This window comes from Musca domestica, unplaced genomic scaffold (assembly GCF_030504385.1).
Source record: "Musca domestica strain aabys unplaced genomic scaffold, Musca_domestica.polishedcontigs.V.1.1 137, whole genome shotgun sequence".
In the NCBI taxonomy this organism is placed as follows: domain Eukaryota; kingdom Metazoa; phylum Arthropoda; class Insecta; order Diptera; family Muscidae; genus Musca; species Musca domestica.
Window position 1 is genome coordinate 554256 of NW_026712187.1, and position 19286 is coordinate 573541.

The window sequence follows — 19286 nt, forward strand, 5'->3', positions numbered from 1 at the left end:
AAGCAATTCAGATATAGCTAAAGCTCTCATCCGATTTGTGGTTTGTGTTTCATCCGATTTGTGGTTTTAAGTCCCTTACATATGTAATATGCACTCCACAAGAATGATGATATGATAATCAGATAATGCTCGAAAATACGTATGCCAAATTATATCGAGATCGGTTCAGATTTGGATATATATTCTTGATATATATGGTATATATATTCTTGATCAGCGTATAATTCTAAGACGATCTAGCGATGTCCGTTTGTCTGTCGGTCTGTTGTTTCGAACGAGTTGAGATAGAAGGCTAAAATTTACATACATGCATAGTTTACCAGCAGGCAGGTTAAGTTCGTAAGTGGGCCATGTCGGTCCACGTTCTCGTATAGCCCCCATATAACGGTACCTTCCGATATTTCGGTATTTTCATGATTTTATCGACACTATTTACCGGAATTCCTTAAAATTTCATATTTGAAGGTCGTAATTGGTATTACAGCCTATGACAAAAATTTTCGTATGCAGGTCCACGTCTTCGTATAGCACCCATATAACGGTACCTTCCGATATTTCGGTATTTTCATGATTTTATCGGCAATACTTACCGGAATTCTTTCAAGTTTCATATTTGAAGGTCGTAATTGGTATTACAGCCTATGACAAAAATTTTCGTATGCAGGTCCACGTCTTCGTATAGCTCCCATATAACGATACCTTCCGATATTTCGGTATTTTCATGATTTTATCGACACTGTTTACCGGAATTCTTTCAAATTTCATATTTGAAGGTCGTAATTGGTATTACAGACTATGACAAAAATTTTCGTATGCAGGTCCACGTCTTCGTATAGCTCCCATATAACGGTAGCTTCCGATATTCGGTATTTTGATGAGAAACATTTTAATTCAGCAACATTTTTAACCGGAATCATTTAAAATTTTGTATTGGGAGATGTTAATGGTTACCACAACCTATGGGAAAAGATTTCGTATGCAGGTCCACGTCTTCGTATAGTTCTATATAATGGTACCTTCCGATATTCGGTATTTTCATGATTTTAGCGACATTGTTCACCGGAATTGTTTAAAATTTGGTATTTGAAATTCGTAATGGGTACTACAGCCTATGACAAACATTTTTGTGTGCAGGTCCACGTCTTTGTATAGCCCTGATATAATGTTAGCTCCCGATATTCGGTATTTTGATGATATCAGCAACTTTTTTCACCGGAATCGTTTTAAATTTCGTATTGGGAGATGTCAATGGTTACTACAACCTATGGGAAAAAATTTCGTGTGCAGGTCCACGTCTTCGTATAGCCCCTATATAAAGGTACCTCCCGATACTCGGTATTTTGATGATTTCAGCTACCTTATTCACCGGAATTAATTCAAATTTGGCATTTGAAGTTCGTAAGGCCACGTTTTCAAGTTTTTTTTTTTTAATTTTTAAGTTCATTCCAAATGGTGGAGGGTACTAGTTTTTTTACTTGTTTTAATATAATCCATCTCCAAGTGATATCAAACACTCTATAGCAAACTATAACTGCTCTAAAGCCAAATATTGATAGGTGGTATAATCTACTTCAAATAAATTCTTTTGTTACTGGAGCTCTACTAAATATACATAGGGGTGTAGGGTATCATATAGTCGGCCCCGCCCGACTTTTGACTTTTCCTTACTGGTTTCTTGTTATTATTTTGACTGTTAGGGTGAAAGGGCTCAATCGGATTCTCTCTTTAATAATAAATGTGCTCACTAGCCAAATATCTCAAAATGTGTTTTGTTTGCTTACGTTTTTATGATAATCGTGTAAATGCACCAATCGCTTAATGTTAAAGGGAATTGAGTAAAAATGTCTAATGTCCAATGTCCAATTATTTTCAAATATTTGCACTTTCGCACAAAAAGATATAACCTGGAATTGGAGGGGAAAAAATCACCTTTTACTTTCATTATACCGACCCTCATTAATTTATAACATATATTTCCGCTGTTTGTCAGCATACACTTATTTGTGTCATTATTTTCAATGTTCGTTGATGGCTTATTTAAAAGCTTGTTATCAGAAATGCTAATGGCAAGTGACCAGCATCAGCGGCAGCATCCCGTCTCCGCATGGCCTGTTGATAGATATCCTGTGTTTCTCCTTTGCCATGAATTGTTATGACAGCTGGCACAACAAGCCGGAGGTGGTTTTTAACAAGCAATAATTCTGTCTATTTGAAACATTTTACTCATTGTTATTTTTATATTCTTCCTCTCTTTCCTTTCTTTGTTGAGTGTTTTTTCTTTTCACTTGTTCGAATGTAGCTGCCTGCTGCCTAGTTCATGTGGAGAACCGGCAAAATTTAATGATGGATGGCTCGACAAAAAAAAAGGTTGTAACGATTATTTTTATATATTTATGTGTCGACCGAAATAAAATGAAATGCTTGAATATACATACATATACTCTTTTCACATATTTATCGGGAAGCTGTTTTTAACCTTTACAAGGGGTATTAATAAAACTAAGTTCATTAAAATGATACCATGGTATGAAAAGAATGAAAAAATGTAAACGTGTGAGTGTGTGTGTGCAAGAACAGCAGGTTATCATCATCATCAACATGACCTTCTTCTACGAATGATGCCAAAGCATTGGGAAACATTTCAATTTGTGTTAGAATTTTGATTTATGTGGCAACCTGTATTATTTGTGGTCAAACATTGGAAATCATTCAAATAATTGGAATGTTTGCGTTTGACAGTATTTATTTTGAATAAATCATCATATATTTTTATAATAACAGTCTCATTTGACTTGTAGGCGGGATATTATCGTTTATTTGATTGTTAGCAATATTTTGGGAAATAAATTCCATTTCTTAGAAGATGTGGGGACTGGACTATGAAATGTAACTGGGAGCTCGTTAGTGCCATGCATGTTATATTTTGAGGTAAATTTTCCTTATCTCAACTGGATTTGAATCAATTTTGGCATTAAAAACTACTTACAAAACGACATCCTTACCCCTTTTTATGACATGGGCATGTCACAGGAAGTGAATATTTACCAAAGACCACCAAGAGCCAACAAATAACCTAAAAAAACAGTAAGGAACTGTCAAAAGTCGGGCGGGGCCGTCTATACGATACCCTACACCACTAGTCATATTTAGTGGAGCTCCCGTAACAAAAGAATTTATTTCAAGTAGATCATACCACCTATCAACATTTGCATGATATCATTTGGAGAAGGATTATATTAAAAAAATATATATCGGAGCCGAGTTCCACAAAATGGAAACTTACGGCCCGAAATTATCTCCATTTGGACTGATATCAGCCAAATAATGACACAATAAACCTGAAATAGGATTAAGGGTATATAAGGGAGCTATATCAAAATCGGAGCCGATCTCGATAAAGTTTGGCAAATGTATTTTCGAGCTCTATAAGATATCTGGTACCAAATATCATTGCTGTCGAATGCATACTACGAATGTGAGGGACTTAAACACCAAATCGGACAAAACATTCTGAACCGATTTTCACCAAATTTCATGTTCTTGCTTCTTGACTGAATTCGGTCGGATGTACCAAAATTCAGGACTGATATTGGCCATTCGGTGAACAATTAACCCGAAATCGGTTAAAGATATATGTGGGAGCTATATCCAAATCTGAGTCGATCTTTATAAAATGTGGCAGAGGTATTTCTGGACAAATATCATTGTTGTCGAATGCATATTACGAATGTGTGGGACAAAATACAGTTCGCAGTTATTATCCGGTTGAGATGAAATTTATTTGTTTGGCCCCAAGACGAACCCTATTGACATTGGTGATCACATTCATCACATCACTTTTAGATATAGCCCCCATATATCTTCGACCCATTTTGGGTTAATGGCCTGCATTTTAGCATATTCAACAGAATTCTAGAAGTCCAGAACAAGTCGAGAAACATGTTCATTAAATTTGGTGAAAATCGGTTCATATATAGCTATAGCTCCCATGTATATGTTTCATTCGATTTTGGGTTTCAAGTCCCTTACATACGTAATATGCACTCCACAAGAATGATATTTTTTCTACCGGATAACAGATACTGTCCGAAAATACCTTTGTCAAATTTTATCGAGATTGGTTTAGATTAGGATATAGCTCCCATATATATATTCAACCAAATTCGGGATAATTGGGCAACAAATGTCCAATATCAGTCCAAATGACCTGAATTTTGGCATATCCGACCGAATTCAGTCTAGAAGCAAGTACATCAAATTTGTTGAAAATCGATTCGGAATTGGATGTGCCTCCCATATATTAGTTCTCTCTGAAACCAAATTATATCCGCCCTGGAGCTATAGGTTGATAGGTGGTATGTTCTACTTCAAATAAATTCGTTTGTTACGGGAGCTCTACTAAATATGCATAGTGGTGTAGGGTATCATATATTAGGCCCCGTGCGAATTTTGATTTTTCCTTACTGTTTGGTATAACTCCCATGTAAAGTAAACCCCGACTCCAAGCATTTTTTTACTGTTTAGTTATATTTTCCAATTTATTTACCTATAATCGGAAAACTGGTCAAAAATTCAGAAAGAACCTTTACTATACTTTAAAATGTCGAAGATGGATTATAGAACTGTGAACCACATCAAAATATGAACCTGTTGTTTCGAATTCCATTTGGGGAGTCCACTTTGAGATATAACTATATGGAAAGTTCAGAAAATTCGGATACTCCACCTAAAGGAGTGGACCTAAATGTCTATTAGAACTATGTCTAACAGAAATATTAAGACACGAAATTTGATGAAAATCTCTAGCTCGTTTCGCATGTTATTAGAATTCAAAACCACCTCCGAACTCGATCTAAGTTTGATAATAATTTTGTGGAGAATTTTCCAGAAAAAAAGTTATTCGAAATGGAATTCGAGCGAGATAGTGTGATTTCCTATTATTTGGCTGGAAAACAACAAGTGGCTTTTGATAGAGCACTCCAGCATTTAAATGTGAATAAATCTTTTGTGTCTCGTACCGTCGCTCGTTACCATGATACTGGTAGTGTAGCCCGACGACAAGGAAGTGGACGGAAGAAAACAGCAACATTAGCAGAAATGGTTCGAAAATAAAAAGCGACTTGATCGAAACCCACGTCGCAGTGGCCGAAAAATGGCTCGTGAGCTGAACATATCGCAATATTCCATTCGGCAAATATTGAAAAATGATCTCGGGTTAAAGCCATTGAAATTCCAAAAAGTGCAAGAACTTACACCGCAACAGAAAGAAAATAGACTCAAAAGAGCTAAAGAGGTGCTTCGCTTGGCCGAAAGTGGTGAACTGCCGATGATCGTGTTTACTTGCCAAAGAGGTCTGCTGAAAATGTGCACCTTCTGTTGGCCACCAGAACTCAAGAGCCGGTCATGGCGATGGTGTGGGCCGCCATAACAGCCGATGGTCGCTCTTCGCTTGTATCAATCGACCGTGCAATCAGAATAAATGCGGAATATTATCGCGAAAATATTCTGGAGAGTGCCTTGGGCACGGTATTAAAGCCTTGGACATTCCAACAGGACTCAGCACGATCGCACTCAGCACGCGCCACCCAAGAATGGTTGCAAAATAAGCTTCCTCACTTCATTTCCAGCGCGCAATGGCCACCAATATCTCCGGATACCAATCCGTTGGACTATTGTGTCTGGAGTATTTTGGAAAGCAAGATTGGCACTAAAAACTACAAAATTGCTGATCACCTCAAGCAAGAGATTCGCCGGGAATGGGCCAAAATACCGCACAGCAACATTCGGGCAGCGTGTGACGGTTTCTTTGGCCGTTTGAATGCCATAATTCGTGCCAAAGGTGACCAATTCGAACAAATCTAAACTTATTCTAAAATTTGATGCTATTTCCGACATTTTTATACCCTCCACATACTATGGAGGGTATATTAATTTTGTCATTCTGTTTGTAACTCCTCGAAATAGTCGTGTCAGACCCAACAAAGTATATATATTCTTGATCAGCGCAAAATTCTGAGACGATTTAGCCATGTCCGTCTGACTGTCTGTCTGTCTGTCTGTCCGTTTGTCTGTTGTAATCACGCTATCTTTCGAACAAATTGAGATAGAAGGCTAAATATTTGCAGACATGTATATTTTGCCAGTAGGCAGGTTAAGTTCGTAAATGGGCCATGTAGGTCCAAGTTATCATATAGCCCCATTTGAAGTGCGTAATGGATACTACAGCCTAAGACAGAAAATTGTCTGTGAAGGTCCACGTCTTCGTATAGCCCCCATATAACGATACCCCCCGATATTCGATATTTTGATGATTTTAGCGACATTATTTACCGGAATCTTTTCAAATTTGGTGTTTGAAGTTCGTAATGGATACTACATCCTAAGTCATAAAATGAGCCATGTAGGTCCACGTCTTCATATAGCCCCCATATAACGGAACCCCCCGATATTCGGTATTTTTATGATTTTAGCGACATTATTTAACGGAATCATTCCAAATTTGGTATTTGAAGTTCGTAATAGATACTGCAGCATAAAACAGAAAATGGACCATGTAGGTCTACACCTTCGTACAGCCCCCATATACCGTACCCCCCGATATTCGGTATTTTGATGATTTTAGCGACATTATTTACCGGGATTGTTTCAAATTTCGCATGTGAAGTTCGTAATGGATATTTCAGCTCATGCCAGAAAATTGTCTGTGCAGGTTCACGTCTTCGTATAGCCCCCATATAACGGTACCCCCTATATTCGGTATTTTGATGATTTAAGCTACATTATAAACAGATTTTTCTTCAAGTTTCGCATTTAAATATTGTGATAACTTATGACAAAAGTTGCCTATGCAGGTCCACGTCGTCGTATAGGCATTCGGTACTTTTAATATTTTAACAGAGTTTTTAACAGATTTAATTTTTTGGAAATTGCCAAATTTGTACCAAGTGGTGGAGGGTATTAAAAGTTCGGTCTGGCCGAACTTACAGCTTTTTACTTGTTTGCTTTTATTCTATGAAATTTAAAAAAAATGTTAAAATTATGGAATTTGACTTTGTTGTCGTTTTTTTTATCTCACCCTGTATATGGGAGCTATGTTTAAATGTTGACCGATTATCTCCAATTTAAATAGGATTCGTCCTTGGGCCAAACAAATGATTAATGCAACTTTACATTTTGATGGGGTCATAGATGCGACCTGTACTTTGTTTACAACAATATATGGACCGAAGGAGGGCGGATATTCATAAAAGTATAACTTTAAAAATATAAGTTCATTGATTTTTTAATTTTGGCACAGTTGGAATCATACCGACATATACAAGCTACGATATGAAAAAAAATGTGGCCATGGTACCTAATTGGTGTGAATATATGATTTTTGCATTAACTTACCTCATATGAACCAGCTGTGTCAAGAATATCCAGCGTGAGACTGACACCGGCTATGGAGAAGTTACCCTGATGCATCTCTTCGATGGTCCTCTTGTATTTGGCCGTAAATGTGTTGTAAAGGAATTGTGTAATTATTGAGGTTTTGCCGACTTTAGCAGCGCCCATGACAACGATTTTGTGACGGGCATTTGTCGGGCCGATGGCATCGTCCACAGCATTATTCCGGCCAACTCTGGAAAACATGAGAACAAAATAAAGTTTGAATACAAATTGTTGTGAATGGTTTTTGGTTTTTTTTTTTTATAAAAGGGTGTAGTGGAAATGTTGAGAATGATATATTTTATATTTTAGAGGATGATTCGATTTAAGGATATACGATCCATCATAGTATAGATGGTATATTAAGTTTGTCATTCCGTTGGTAACACCTCGAAATATACATTTTAGACCCCACAAAGTGTATATATTCTTGATCAGCATAAAATTCTATGTCGATTTAGCAATGTCCGTCCGTCTATCCTTCTGTGGAAATCACTCTAGCTTCCGAACGAAATGAAGTAGGTTGATAAAATTTCACTCAAATGTGTATTATGTCGCAGGACTTTTGGTATTGAAAATGGGCCATGTAGGTTCACGTCTTCGTATAGCTCCGTATATTCGGTTATTTTGATGATTTTAGCGACATTATTAGCCGGAATCGTTTCAAATTTGGTATTTGAGATTCGTAATGGATGCTACAGCCTATGACAGAAAATTGTCTGTGCAGGTCCACGTCTTCGCATAGCCCCCATATAACGGTACCCCCCGATATTCGGTATTTTGATGATTTTAGCGACATTATTTACCGGAATTATTTCAAATTTGGTATTTGAAGTTCGTAACAGATACTGCAGCATAAAACAGAAAATGGGCCATGTAGGTCCACGTCTTCGTATAGCCCCCATATAACGGTACCCCCCCTTTATGCGGTATTTTTAAGATTTTTGCGACATTATTTATTTGAAGTTCGTAATGGATACTACAGGCTATGCCAGAAAATTGTCTTTGCAGGTCCACGTCTTCGTATAGCCCCCATATAACGCTACCCCCGATATTCGGTATTTTGATGATTTTAACGACATTATTTACCGGAACTATTTCAAATTTGGTATTTGAAGTTCGTAATAAATACTACAGCCTATGACAGAAAAGTGTCGGTTGCGGGTCCACATCTTCGTATATCCCCCATATAACGGTACCTCCCGATATTCAATATTTTGACGATTTTAGCAATATAATTCACCGGAATTGTTTCAAATTTGGTATTTGAAGTTCGTAATGGATACTGCAGTTTATGACAGAAAATTGTTTGTGCAGGTCTACGTCTTCGTATAGCACCCATATAACGGATCCACCGATATTCGGTATTTTGACGATTTTAGCGACATTATTTACCCAATTATTTCACATTTTGTATTTGATGTTCGCAATGGATTCTACAGCCTATGCTAGAAAATTGTCTATGCAGGTCCACTTTTTATAACCCCCATGGTACCTCACTATATTCGGTATTTTGATGATTTTAGTGACATTATTTGCCGGAACTATTTCACATTTGGTATTTGAAGTTCGTAATGAATACTACAGCCTATGAAAGAAAATTGCCTGTGCGAGTCCACGTCTTCGTATGGCCCCCATATAACGGAACTCCCTATATTCGGTATTTTGATGATTTTAGCGACATTATTTTTTTTTTTCAAGTTTCGTATTTGAGTATCGCAATAGCTTGTGACAAAAGTTGCCTATGCAGGTCCACGTCGTCGTATAGACCCTAAAAAACGGCTATATTCGGTATTTTTAAGATTTTAACAGAATTTTTAACGGATTTTATTTTTTTGAAAGTTGCCAAATTTGTGCCAAATGGTGGAGGGTATTCAAAGTTCGTCCCGGGCGAACTTTCAGCTTTTTACTTATTTTTTTTTACTGGATGATGTTAGACATGACAGGGACATATTGTCGAGATCTAATTGACTTGGAGCGAAATCGGTCTAAGTCTCAGACAACAACGCCAATGGGACACTGTTTTTATTGTTTGGAATCGGATCCAATTTTTAAGACCATATGATCGGTCGACGAAATCTTTCCGAAGAATTATAAATCTTTTCAATCTCTCTATTACCCACACATACCACACTGCACAAAGATATCCAAAAAAGCCAGCTAGCTGCTGGCTGTCTAGTCACATCATCTGCTACATATGTCTGTATGCATGCATGTTTCCCGTCCATAATAGAGATTGATGTTCACTTGGATGAATGTCCTCCCGAGTTACATGTAAATGTGGGTGATGACATAATAACTACCAAAGAGTAGCTAAACAGCGAGAGAGGAGATAGAATGAGAGATTCACTTCGGTAACTGCAACCTTGATGCATTGGCAACAGCTGTTCGTTCAATGGGTTCGCCGAGGTGTGCATCGTTGAGCGTTGAGCTGTGGTATGGTGCAGTGCGGTGTTGTGTGGTTCGGTGTTGTTGAATGGTTCCATAATGGATTTAGATTGTTTTCACTTTGTCGGTTGGTTGTACGTTGTCGTTCTCAGACAGAGGAGATGTTGTTGTTTGGTTTTAGCTGGCGGTAACTGTGGCATGTTGTTGCCTCTTCCCCATGCCATACAAAACAAATTCAATTATAATTGTTGTCATCGTCGTAGATACATGTGTCTGTATGTCTGTATGTGTGTTAGTGGGTGTGTGCGTATTTAGTTCTGTTGGGTGGTTAAATAAATTTATAATAAAATAAAACTAGTCGGAGAGTGGGAGGGTGGGACAGATGTACAAGAACAAGTTTAACCCCAAATGTGGTTTGTGCCATTTGCTTTGGTTTTGAATCACCACCTAACTGGATTATCGAAGAGAATTAGTTATGGTCGTTGATGATTGCATTAGATGGCAGAATTTTCTTTCACTCGGAATGGTTATCGAATAGTAGTTTCTCGTTTGAAATCAAATTATAAGGAAAGGGAAAATTTAGCAGAACTAGAAATGTTTTAATAAAAATTTATATTTTCTTGAAAACCTTGAAAATTTAAGGGATTCTATATAACGATTGCCCGATATTATCAAATTTTTGCAAAACGCTATATTTGTCAGATTTGAAAATTGACCTAAACTATTTTTCTCGTACCTCCCCCACAAAAAATGAAAATTTTTAGTTACGAAAATCGACATATGGTGACAGCAATTTATTTGGATCAACGCAAAATTCTAAGAATATTTAGCCCTCTCTGTTAGTCTGTCTCTTGCAATCACTCCATTTTCCGATTGAATTAAGAAACATATTCTTTGGTGTGAAGGGTTTAATTATCTCCTACCGATGTTTACAGTGATTATTTGAGTACCAATCTATGATCGGTATTTAAATGACTTTATCGATTGTGTTTGATGAAAATCGTTTCAGGACATTCTACCTAGTCATAACCATCGGCCTTGCCGTCTGGTGTGGTGGTATATGGTGCATCGTAATATTTTTACTAAACTAAGGCCAAACGTTCTGATCTAAATAACGGTTTTAGACTCAGGTCTTTTTGGAAGACATTTAGAGTCGATCTAACGAAGTACGTCTGTCTCAATATTTTCATTAACACAAGATCTGGTGTGAAGATGATAGATATCGGCCCACCCCTCCTGCTACCTCCCTAGGAATAACAAGTACAAAAAAGCTGTATACCCTCCACCATTTGGAACGAATTTGGCAATTCTATAAACAAATAAAATCCGTTAAAACTTCTGTTAAAATCTTAAAAATACCGAATGTAGCTTTTATATTAGGGTCTATACGACGACATGAACCTGCGTAGGTAACATTTGTCATAAGCCATTACAATATTCAAATGCGAAACTTAAAAAAATCGGTTATAATGTCAATAAAATCAAAATACCGAATATCAGGAGAGGTACCGTTATATGGGGGCTATACGAAGACGTGGATCTGCACAGACAATTTTCTGTCGTAGGCTGTAGTATCCATTACGAACTTCAAATATCAAATTTGAAACAATTCTGGTGAAAATTTTCCCTAAAATCATTAAAATACCGAATATCGGGATGTACCGTTATATGGGGGCTCTACGAAGAGGAGAACCAGAACAGACAATTTTCTGTCTTAGGCTGTAGTATCCATTATGAACTTCAAATACAAAATTTGAAACAATTCCGGTGAATAAATTCGCTAAAATCATCAAAATACCGAATATCGGGAGGTACCGCTCCACGAAGACGTGGACCTGCACAGACAATTTTTTGCCTCAGGCTGTAGTATCCATTATGAACTTCAAATACCAAATTTGAAACAATTCCGGTAAATAAATTCGCTAAAATCATCAAAATACCGAATATCGGGAGGTACCGTTATATGGGGGCTATATGAAGACGTAGACCTGTACAGACAATTTTCTGTCTTAGGCTGTAATTTCCATTACGAACTTCAAATACCAAATGTGAAACTATTCCGGTGAATAATGTCGCTAAAATCATAAAAAACCGAATATCGGGAAGTACCGTTATATGGGGGCTACACCAAAATACCAAAAGTCCTTCAGATATAACATACATTTGAGCAAAATTTTATCAATCTACTTCAATTCGTTCGGAAGCTAGAGTGATTTCCACAGAAGAACAGACGGATAGACGGACGGACATCGCTAAATCGACATTGAATTTTATGCTGATCTAGAATAAATATACTTTGTGGGGTCTAAAATGTGTATTTCGAGATGTTACAAACGGAATGACAAACTTAATATACCCTCCATACTATGGTCGTGGGTATAAAAAACGCTCATAAAATGTAAAAAAAACATCCGATTCTCTTTCACGAATTTCACACATTCCAATATTTCCTCTAAACGAAGATCTGGGGCAAAGATGGGATGTATCGGTCCATTCTTTCCAGTAGCTTTTCCCCAAAGTAGTAAACAATTTTGAAAAACTATATCTCTCATAAATTGCGTAATAAGCATCTGATTTCTTCTAAAAATGACTTTGTGCATTTGTTTATAACATGGAGAAGCAAGCGAGATGGGCCCATATATACTTATGAGGATCTTCATAGAATCACTTTCTGAGTCGATTTATACATGCCAGTCCGTCTGTCCGTCCGCCTGTCCATGTATTCTTGTGAACAAAATGTAGGTCGTATTTATTATCCAATTAAGATGAAATTTCCCAAACAATATTTGTTTGGCCCAAGGACGAACCCTATTGAAATTGGTGAGAATTGGTTCAAATTTAGATATACATATATTCAACCGATTTCGGGTTAATTGTGCACCAAATTGCCGATATTAGTCCAAATGACTTGCATTTTGGCACATCCAACCGAATTTACTCTAGAAGCAAGTAAATCCAAATCGGTTCAGATATGGCTATAGCTCCAATATGAATGCTTCATCCGATTTGGTTTTTAAGTCACATTCGTAATATGCACTCCACAAGAATGATAATTGGTACCAGATATTTTTTGGAGCACGGAAATACCTTTGCCAAATCAAGATCGGCACAGATTTTGATATAGCTCCCATATATAGGGTGAGATAAAAAAAAAACTGAATGATTGAATAAAGGCAAAAAATGTCGGAAATAGCATCAAATTTTAGAATAAGTTTAGATTTGTTCGAATTGGTCACCTTTGACACGAATTTTGGCCTTCAAACGGCCAATGAAACTGTCACACTTCCAAAATGTTGTTCTGCGGTATTTGGCCCATTCCCGCGAAGCGCTTGCTTGATGTGATCGACATTTTGGTATTTTTTAGTGCCAACCTTGCTTTCCAAAATACTCCAGACACAATAGTCCAACGGATTGGAATCCGTAGATTTTGGTGGCCATTGTGCGCTGGAAATGAAGCGAAGAACCTAATTTTGTAATCATTCTTGGGTGGCGCGTGCTGAGTGCGATGGTGGTGAGTCCTGTTGGAATGTCCAAGGCCTGCGGCCAAAATGTTTGCTTGCCCGAAGTTTTAATACACCCTCCAGAATATTTTCGCGATAATATTCGGCATTTATTCTGATGCCACGGTCGATTAATGCGAGCGGAAAGGACCCTCGGATGTTATGGCAGCCCACACTAACGTCATGGCCGGCGCTTGAGCTCTGGTGGCCAACCGAAGGTGTACATTTCCAGCTGACCTCTTTGGCAAGTGAACACGATAATTTTGTTCGCTTACAAACTACTGGACAACGAATGTTTTCTCATCGAAAAAAATCAAATTCGGCAGTTCACCACTTTCGGCCAAGCGAAGCAACTCTTTAGCTCTTTTGAGTCTATTTTCTTTCGGTTGCGGTGTGAGTTCTTGCACTTTTTTGAATTTCAATGGCTTAACCCCGAGCTCATTTTTCAATATTTGCCGGATGGAATATTGCGATATGTTCAGCTCAGGAGCCATTTTTCGGCCACTGTGACGCGGGTTTCGATCAAATCGCCTCTTTACTTTTCGAACCATTTCTGCTGATGTTGCTGTTTTCTTCCGTCCACTTCGTTGACGTCGGGCTGCGCTATCAATATCTTGGTAACGAGCGATGGTACGAGACACAAAAGATTTATTCACATTTAAATGCTGAAGTGCTCTAACGATAGCTACTTGCGGTTTCCCAGGTAAATATAAAGAAATCATACTATCACACTTGAATTCCAATACGAATAACTTTTCTTCGGGAAAATTCTCGCCAAAATGCTTTTGTACTCTTGTACATAATATAATGAGCTCTCACAGGAATAATTTTAACAGCTGTCGGACAAGTGGCTTAGAAATGACAGCAGTCTGAAGTTGGTTGCAGTTTTTTCATCTAATCCTGTATTTCTTCAACCCATTTCGGGTTAATTGTGCACCAAGTGACCAATATCAGTCCAAATGATCAGAATTTTGGTGCAGTCGACCAAACTCAGTCTAGAAGCAAGTACATTAAATTTTGAAAATCGGTTCAGATGTAGCTATAGCTTCCATATATATGTTTCATCCGTTTTGGTCTTTAGGTCACATTCGTAATATGCCCTCCAGAACAATGATATTTGGTTCCCGATATCTTATAGAGCTCGGAAATACCTTTGCCAAATGTTATCAAGATCGGCTCAGATTTGGATATACCTTCCATATATTAATCCGAATTCACGTTTATTGTGCAAATATAGGGTAATATCAGCCCAAATGGAGCGAATTTTTGGGACTTACGTTTCCATTCCGATATATATATTTTTTTAATATAATCCTTCTCGAAGTGATATCCTGCACTCTATAGCAATGTTATTTGGTGTAAAAATGTCTTCGTCAAGTTTGGGGAAAATCGATTCAGAATAGGATATGCCTTCCCTCTAAAACAAAATTATAACTGCTCTAAAGCCAAAGGTTGATTGGATGGTTTGTTCTACTTCAAAACAATTGTTTTCTTAAGGGGGCTCTACTTAATACGCATAGTGGTGGTGGGTATCATATAGTCGGCCCCGCCTGACTTTTGACTTATCCTTACTGGTTTTATTATACCTTAAGCCCTTTACCATCAGTTTTTTCTGCTTCAGTAACATCATTGAGGTTGATCTACGTATCTAAAAATAGCTAGGAAATTTATCTCAATTCTCCCTAAAAGGCATACCTATTGCTACCGCCCCTTTAATTAAGAATAAATTTAAGTAACAATCACCTGGCTTCTTGAAATACCTGGATTAAAGGACACATAATAGGAAAAATCTTCTCATTTTATGCATTGACAAAATTACGCTTCCTTTCCAATTTTCTAGTTCACTGCACATTCCAATCCCCAATTTCTTTATTCTTGCATTTTTTTACATTTTCCCTGAAAATGACAAATTACAGTCATCAATTTGATGTTGTTCGCCATAAATAAACACCAAAGCATACAAACAACAACAAGGACAACGATAGCCGAATGCTTCCTTGAATGAAAATGGCAATGAGCCAAAACGCCTTGCAATGATTCAGAAATCAACCTCTTAAGCACATTCTATCCATTTTCACGATCATACTGTAATTAATTAAACTGTATGCGGTTAGAGGAGGGGGAGAGAACCGAAACTTTGTTAAAACCATTCTGCTCGTCACCGTGGTGGCATTTAAAAAGTTGAGGTTGTCGATAGAATAATTTTTCATAAAGTTAGCCATTGTGCTATTTTTACGTCATTAAACATGGCTTTGGGGTGATTTACTTAAGGCGATGTTATAGTTTTAGAAATATATATTAACAAAAATTGTTCAGCATTTGAATACTGAAATGGAATATTTCTAACATTTATGGTGGTGGATGGTTTTGCAAAAGTGTACTAAAACTGCACGAAAATTACTAAATAGTACTATATTTGGTATAATTTGGTATTGTGTGAATATATAATGCCTGAAATCTGGTATTAGGTTCGCTGTTCATGTATAACCTGGAAATATGAAGGTGGTTATTAGGAAATGTGTACTATAACTGTACGTAAAGTACTAAATGGTACTATATTTGATATTGGGTAAAGTGGTAGCGATAAAATTCTAAAATTTAATATTTATATTACTGACGGTATTTTTGTTTGAGATTTGGCGGTGGTTTGGAAATGTACCCTATATTTTTACGAAAAGTACTAAATGATACTAAATTTGGTATTTGTACCATTTGGTATTGAGTGAATCGTGGAATCTTGAAATTTGATTTAAATGTCTCTGTTGCTATCTAAGATTGAGATATGGAGGTGGATTTGAAAATGTGTACTATAATTTTACGAAAAGTACTAAATGGTATGGTGGATTTGAAAATGTGTACTATAATTTTACGAAAAGTACTAAATGATACTAAATTTGATATTGGGGAAAGGGATATGATGGAGTCATCAAATTTAATATTCGACGGACCAATGTTTTTTTTTTTTTTTTAAATCAAAGAAAAAAATAAAAATTTGGCGGTTGGCAATGTTAATCATTTAATTTGTTCCAAATAGATTTGTTTACATCAATTTTTGAATATGTTATCTCTCAAATGGCCGCCTCTGGCGTTGATGACGTATTGTGCCCTTTTTGCTGCATTTTCCATCGTTTTTGCCAACATTTCGGCCGGAATAGCGGCTATTTCTTCACGAATGTTGTCCTTGAGCTCTTCTACGCTCCTTGGCTTGTTAACGTAAACCTTTGACTTCAAATATCCCCACAAGAAGAAGTCAGGCGGCGTCAAATCGGGCGAACGCGGTGGCCAGTCCAAATCACCACTTTTCGACATCAAACGGCCCAGAAACAAATTCTTCAGAAAATCGATTGTTATGCGACTTGTATGCGGTGGAGCGCCGTCTTGTTGAAACCAGAACTGCCTCATACACTTTCGACGAATAATTGGCATCACAAAATTGGTCATCATGTCGCGATAACGCTGCTGATTGATGGTAACAGCATGGCCATTTTCATTTTGGAAGAAAAACGGCCCAATGACCGCTTTCGCACTAACGTCGCACCAAACTGTGATTTTTTCGTCATGAAGAGGCACTTCTTGAATCTCCTGAGGATTTTCAGTGGCGTAAAAACGGCAATTTTGCTTATTTACGGTCCCATTCAATGTGAAATGGGCTTCATCGGACATGATAATTTTGTTCCAAAATTGCTCGTCATCTTCGGCCATTTCGATGACTCTTTGGGCCCATTCCAATCTTTGCGTCAATTGAATTTTGTACGGGAACAAATGCAAATCAATGCGAATAATCCGTTGTAAAGTGGACCGAGCCATGTCCAACTGCTGAGAACGGCGTTTTTGGGATGTTCTTGGGGACCTCTCAACAGTGGCTCGTACGGCAGCGATATTCTCGGCCGATCGCCTTGGTCGACTTTTATATGGCCTCTTCGGATTAGAAAGAAAATTTTTTACCAGTCGAAAATTTTTCGTATAAACGCTTAATGGTGTTCTTAGAAGACGCACTTCTCACATTTTTCTTTTCTTTTTTTTTCACAATTGACTTCTTCTGTTGAATGTAAATTTCAACACGCTCGAGTGGCGTGTGTTGGTTCATGGTAAAAACCTGCTTGGACTGACGCTTCAAACGCGGTATGTCATTAAGCGATGTGACATCTTTGTCAAAAGTTATGGCGTTGCCAGATGTGTCCGTCGAATATGGACAACCCTGTATCAGGAATTGAAATTTGATGTATTGAGGTGGTTTTGGAAATGTGTACTAAAATTGTACGAAAAGTACGAAATGCTACTATATTTGGTATAGGGTGAAGGGATAGGGCTGGAATCCTAAAATTGATATTGAGGTCCCTTTTTGTATCTGGGATTTGCGATATGGAGATGGTTTTTGAAATGTGTTCTAAAATTGTACGAAAAGTACTAAGTGGTACTTAGTTTGGTACTGTGTGAAGGAATAGAGCTGAAATTTGAGATATAGAGATGGTTTTGATAATGTATAAATTAATTGTTCGTAATGTACTAAATTGTACTAATTTAGGAATTCTGTTTGTATCTAGAATGGAGAGATGTTGTTTTTTTTTTGGATATGTGTACTAAATGTTACCAAATTTGGAATTGGGTGAAAGGATAGAGCTGAAATTCTGAAAATTTATATTAAAATTAATAAAGAAAGTCTTTATGATACCCAACACCACTTTACATATTTAGTATAGCTTCACATAAAAGTTTTTATGGGGAATTTGATATTTAATCATACCGACTATGATTATAGTTATAATTTAAAGGAACTAATATATGAAAGGAATATCCTCCTCTGAATCGATATCAACTAAATTCGGCGAGACATTTGTGCCTTTTCAATTCGGGCTTGTATTACCCATTTGGTGCACAATTGACTTGAATATCTTTATATTTATGGGAGCTATATTCAAATCTGAACCAATCTCGATAAAATTTGGCAAAAGTATATCTGAGGTGTATTTGATATATTTACCCGAGTTTCGTTACTACGGAGTACATATTACGGCTCCGCAGGACAAATTCAACAAATCGGATGAAGAATATATATGGGAGCTATAGCTATACTTGAACCGATCTTCACCAAATTTGGCATACTACCTTCTAGACGGTCGTATGTGCCAAATTCCATCCCATTTGGGCAAATATTAGACGTTTGGTACACAATAAAAGGCAAATCGGACGAAGATATATATGGGAACTATATCTACATTTTGACCGATTATCTCCAATTTCAATAGGGTTCGTCCTTGGGCCGAACCAATGTTGTTTGGAAAATTTCATCTCAATCGGATAATAAATGCGACCTGCATTTTGTTCACAAAAATACATGGACGGACGGACTAACATGCATAAATCAACTCAGAAAGTGATTCTATGGAGATCCTCAAAAGTAACTTTGGGTCTATCTCGCTTCCTTCTCCATGTTACAAACAAATGCACAAAGACATAATACCCTGACCACCTTGTGGTGTAGGGTATAAAAAAACGGGCAAAAGAGCAGCTAAGTTTGGCCGGGTCGAACTTTTTAAACCGTCCACTATCTGGAAGGAACTTGAAAAATAAAAAAAAAAAACCGTCGAAAATACCGCTCAAATGAAAACCTTAATATTGGGGAAATACGAAGACGTGGTCCTGCATGAGTAATTTTTTGTCATAGGCTGTAGTAAAGATTCTGAATTCCGGGCGAATAATGTCGCTAATATCATCAAAATAAGGAATAAAGGGAGGTACCGTTATATGTGGGCTATACACAGACGTGGACATGGATAGACAAATTTTCGTCATAGGTCGTAGTACCCATTACGAAATTCAAATACGTGATTTGAAACGATTTCGCTGAATAATGTCGCTTAAATCATTTAAATACCGAACATTTGGGGATACCGTTCTATGGGTGCTTAGCGCGGACCTATGTAGACAATTCTCTTCCAGGGAGTAAATTACTGTGAAGGAACTCCT

At 37.2% G+C, this 19286-nt stretch overlaps 1 protein-coding gene across 1 annotated transcript in view; it reads right to left on the reverse strand.

Moving 5' to 3' along the window:
* LOC131801004 (ras-related protein Rap-2b-like) overlaps positions 1-19286 on the reverse strand; it is a 94609-nt gene that overhangs the window by 63457 nt on the left and 11866 nt on the right. The window contains exon 2 of the mRNA XM_059118923.1: positions 7393-7624. Within this exon, the coding sequence (XP_058974906.1) occupies positions 7393-7624 (232 nt within the window). The remainder of the gene's footprint in view (positions 1-7392; positions 7625-19286) is intronic.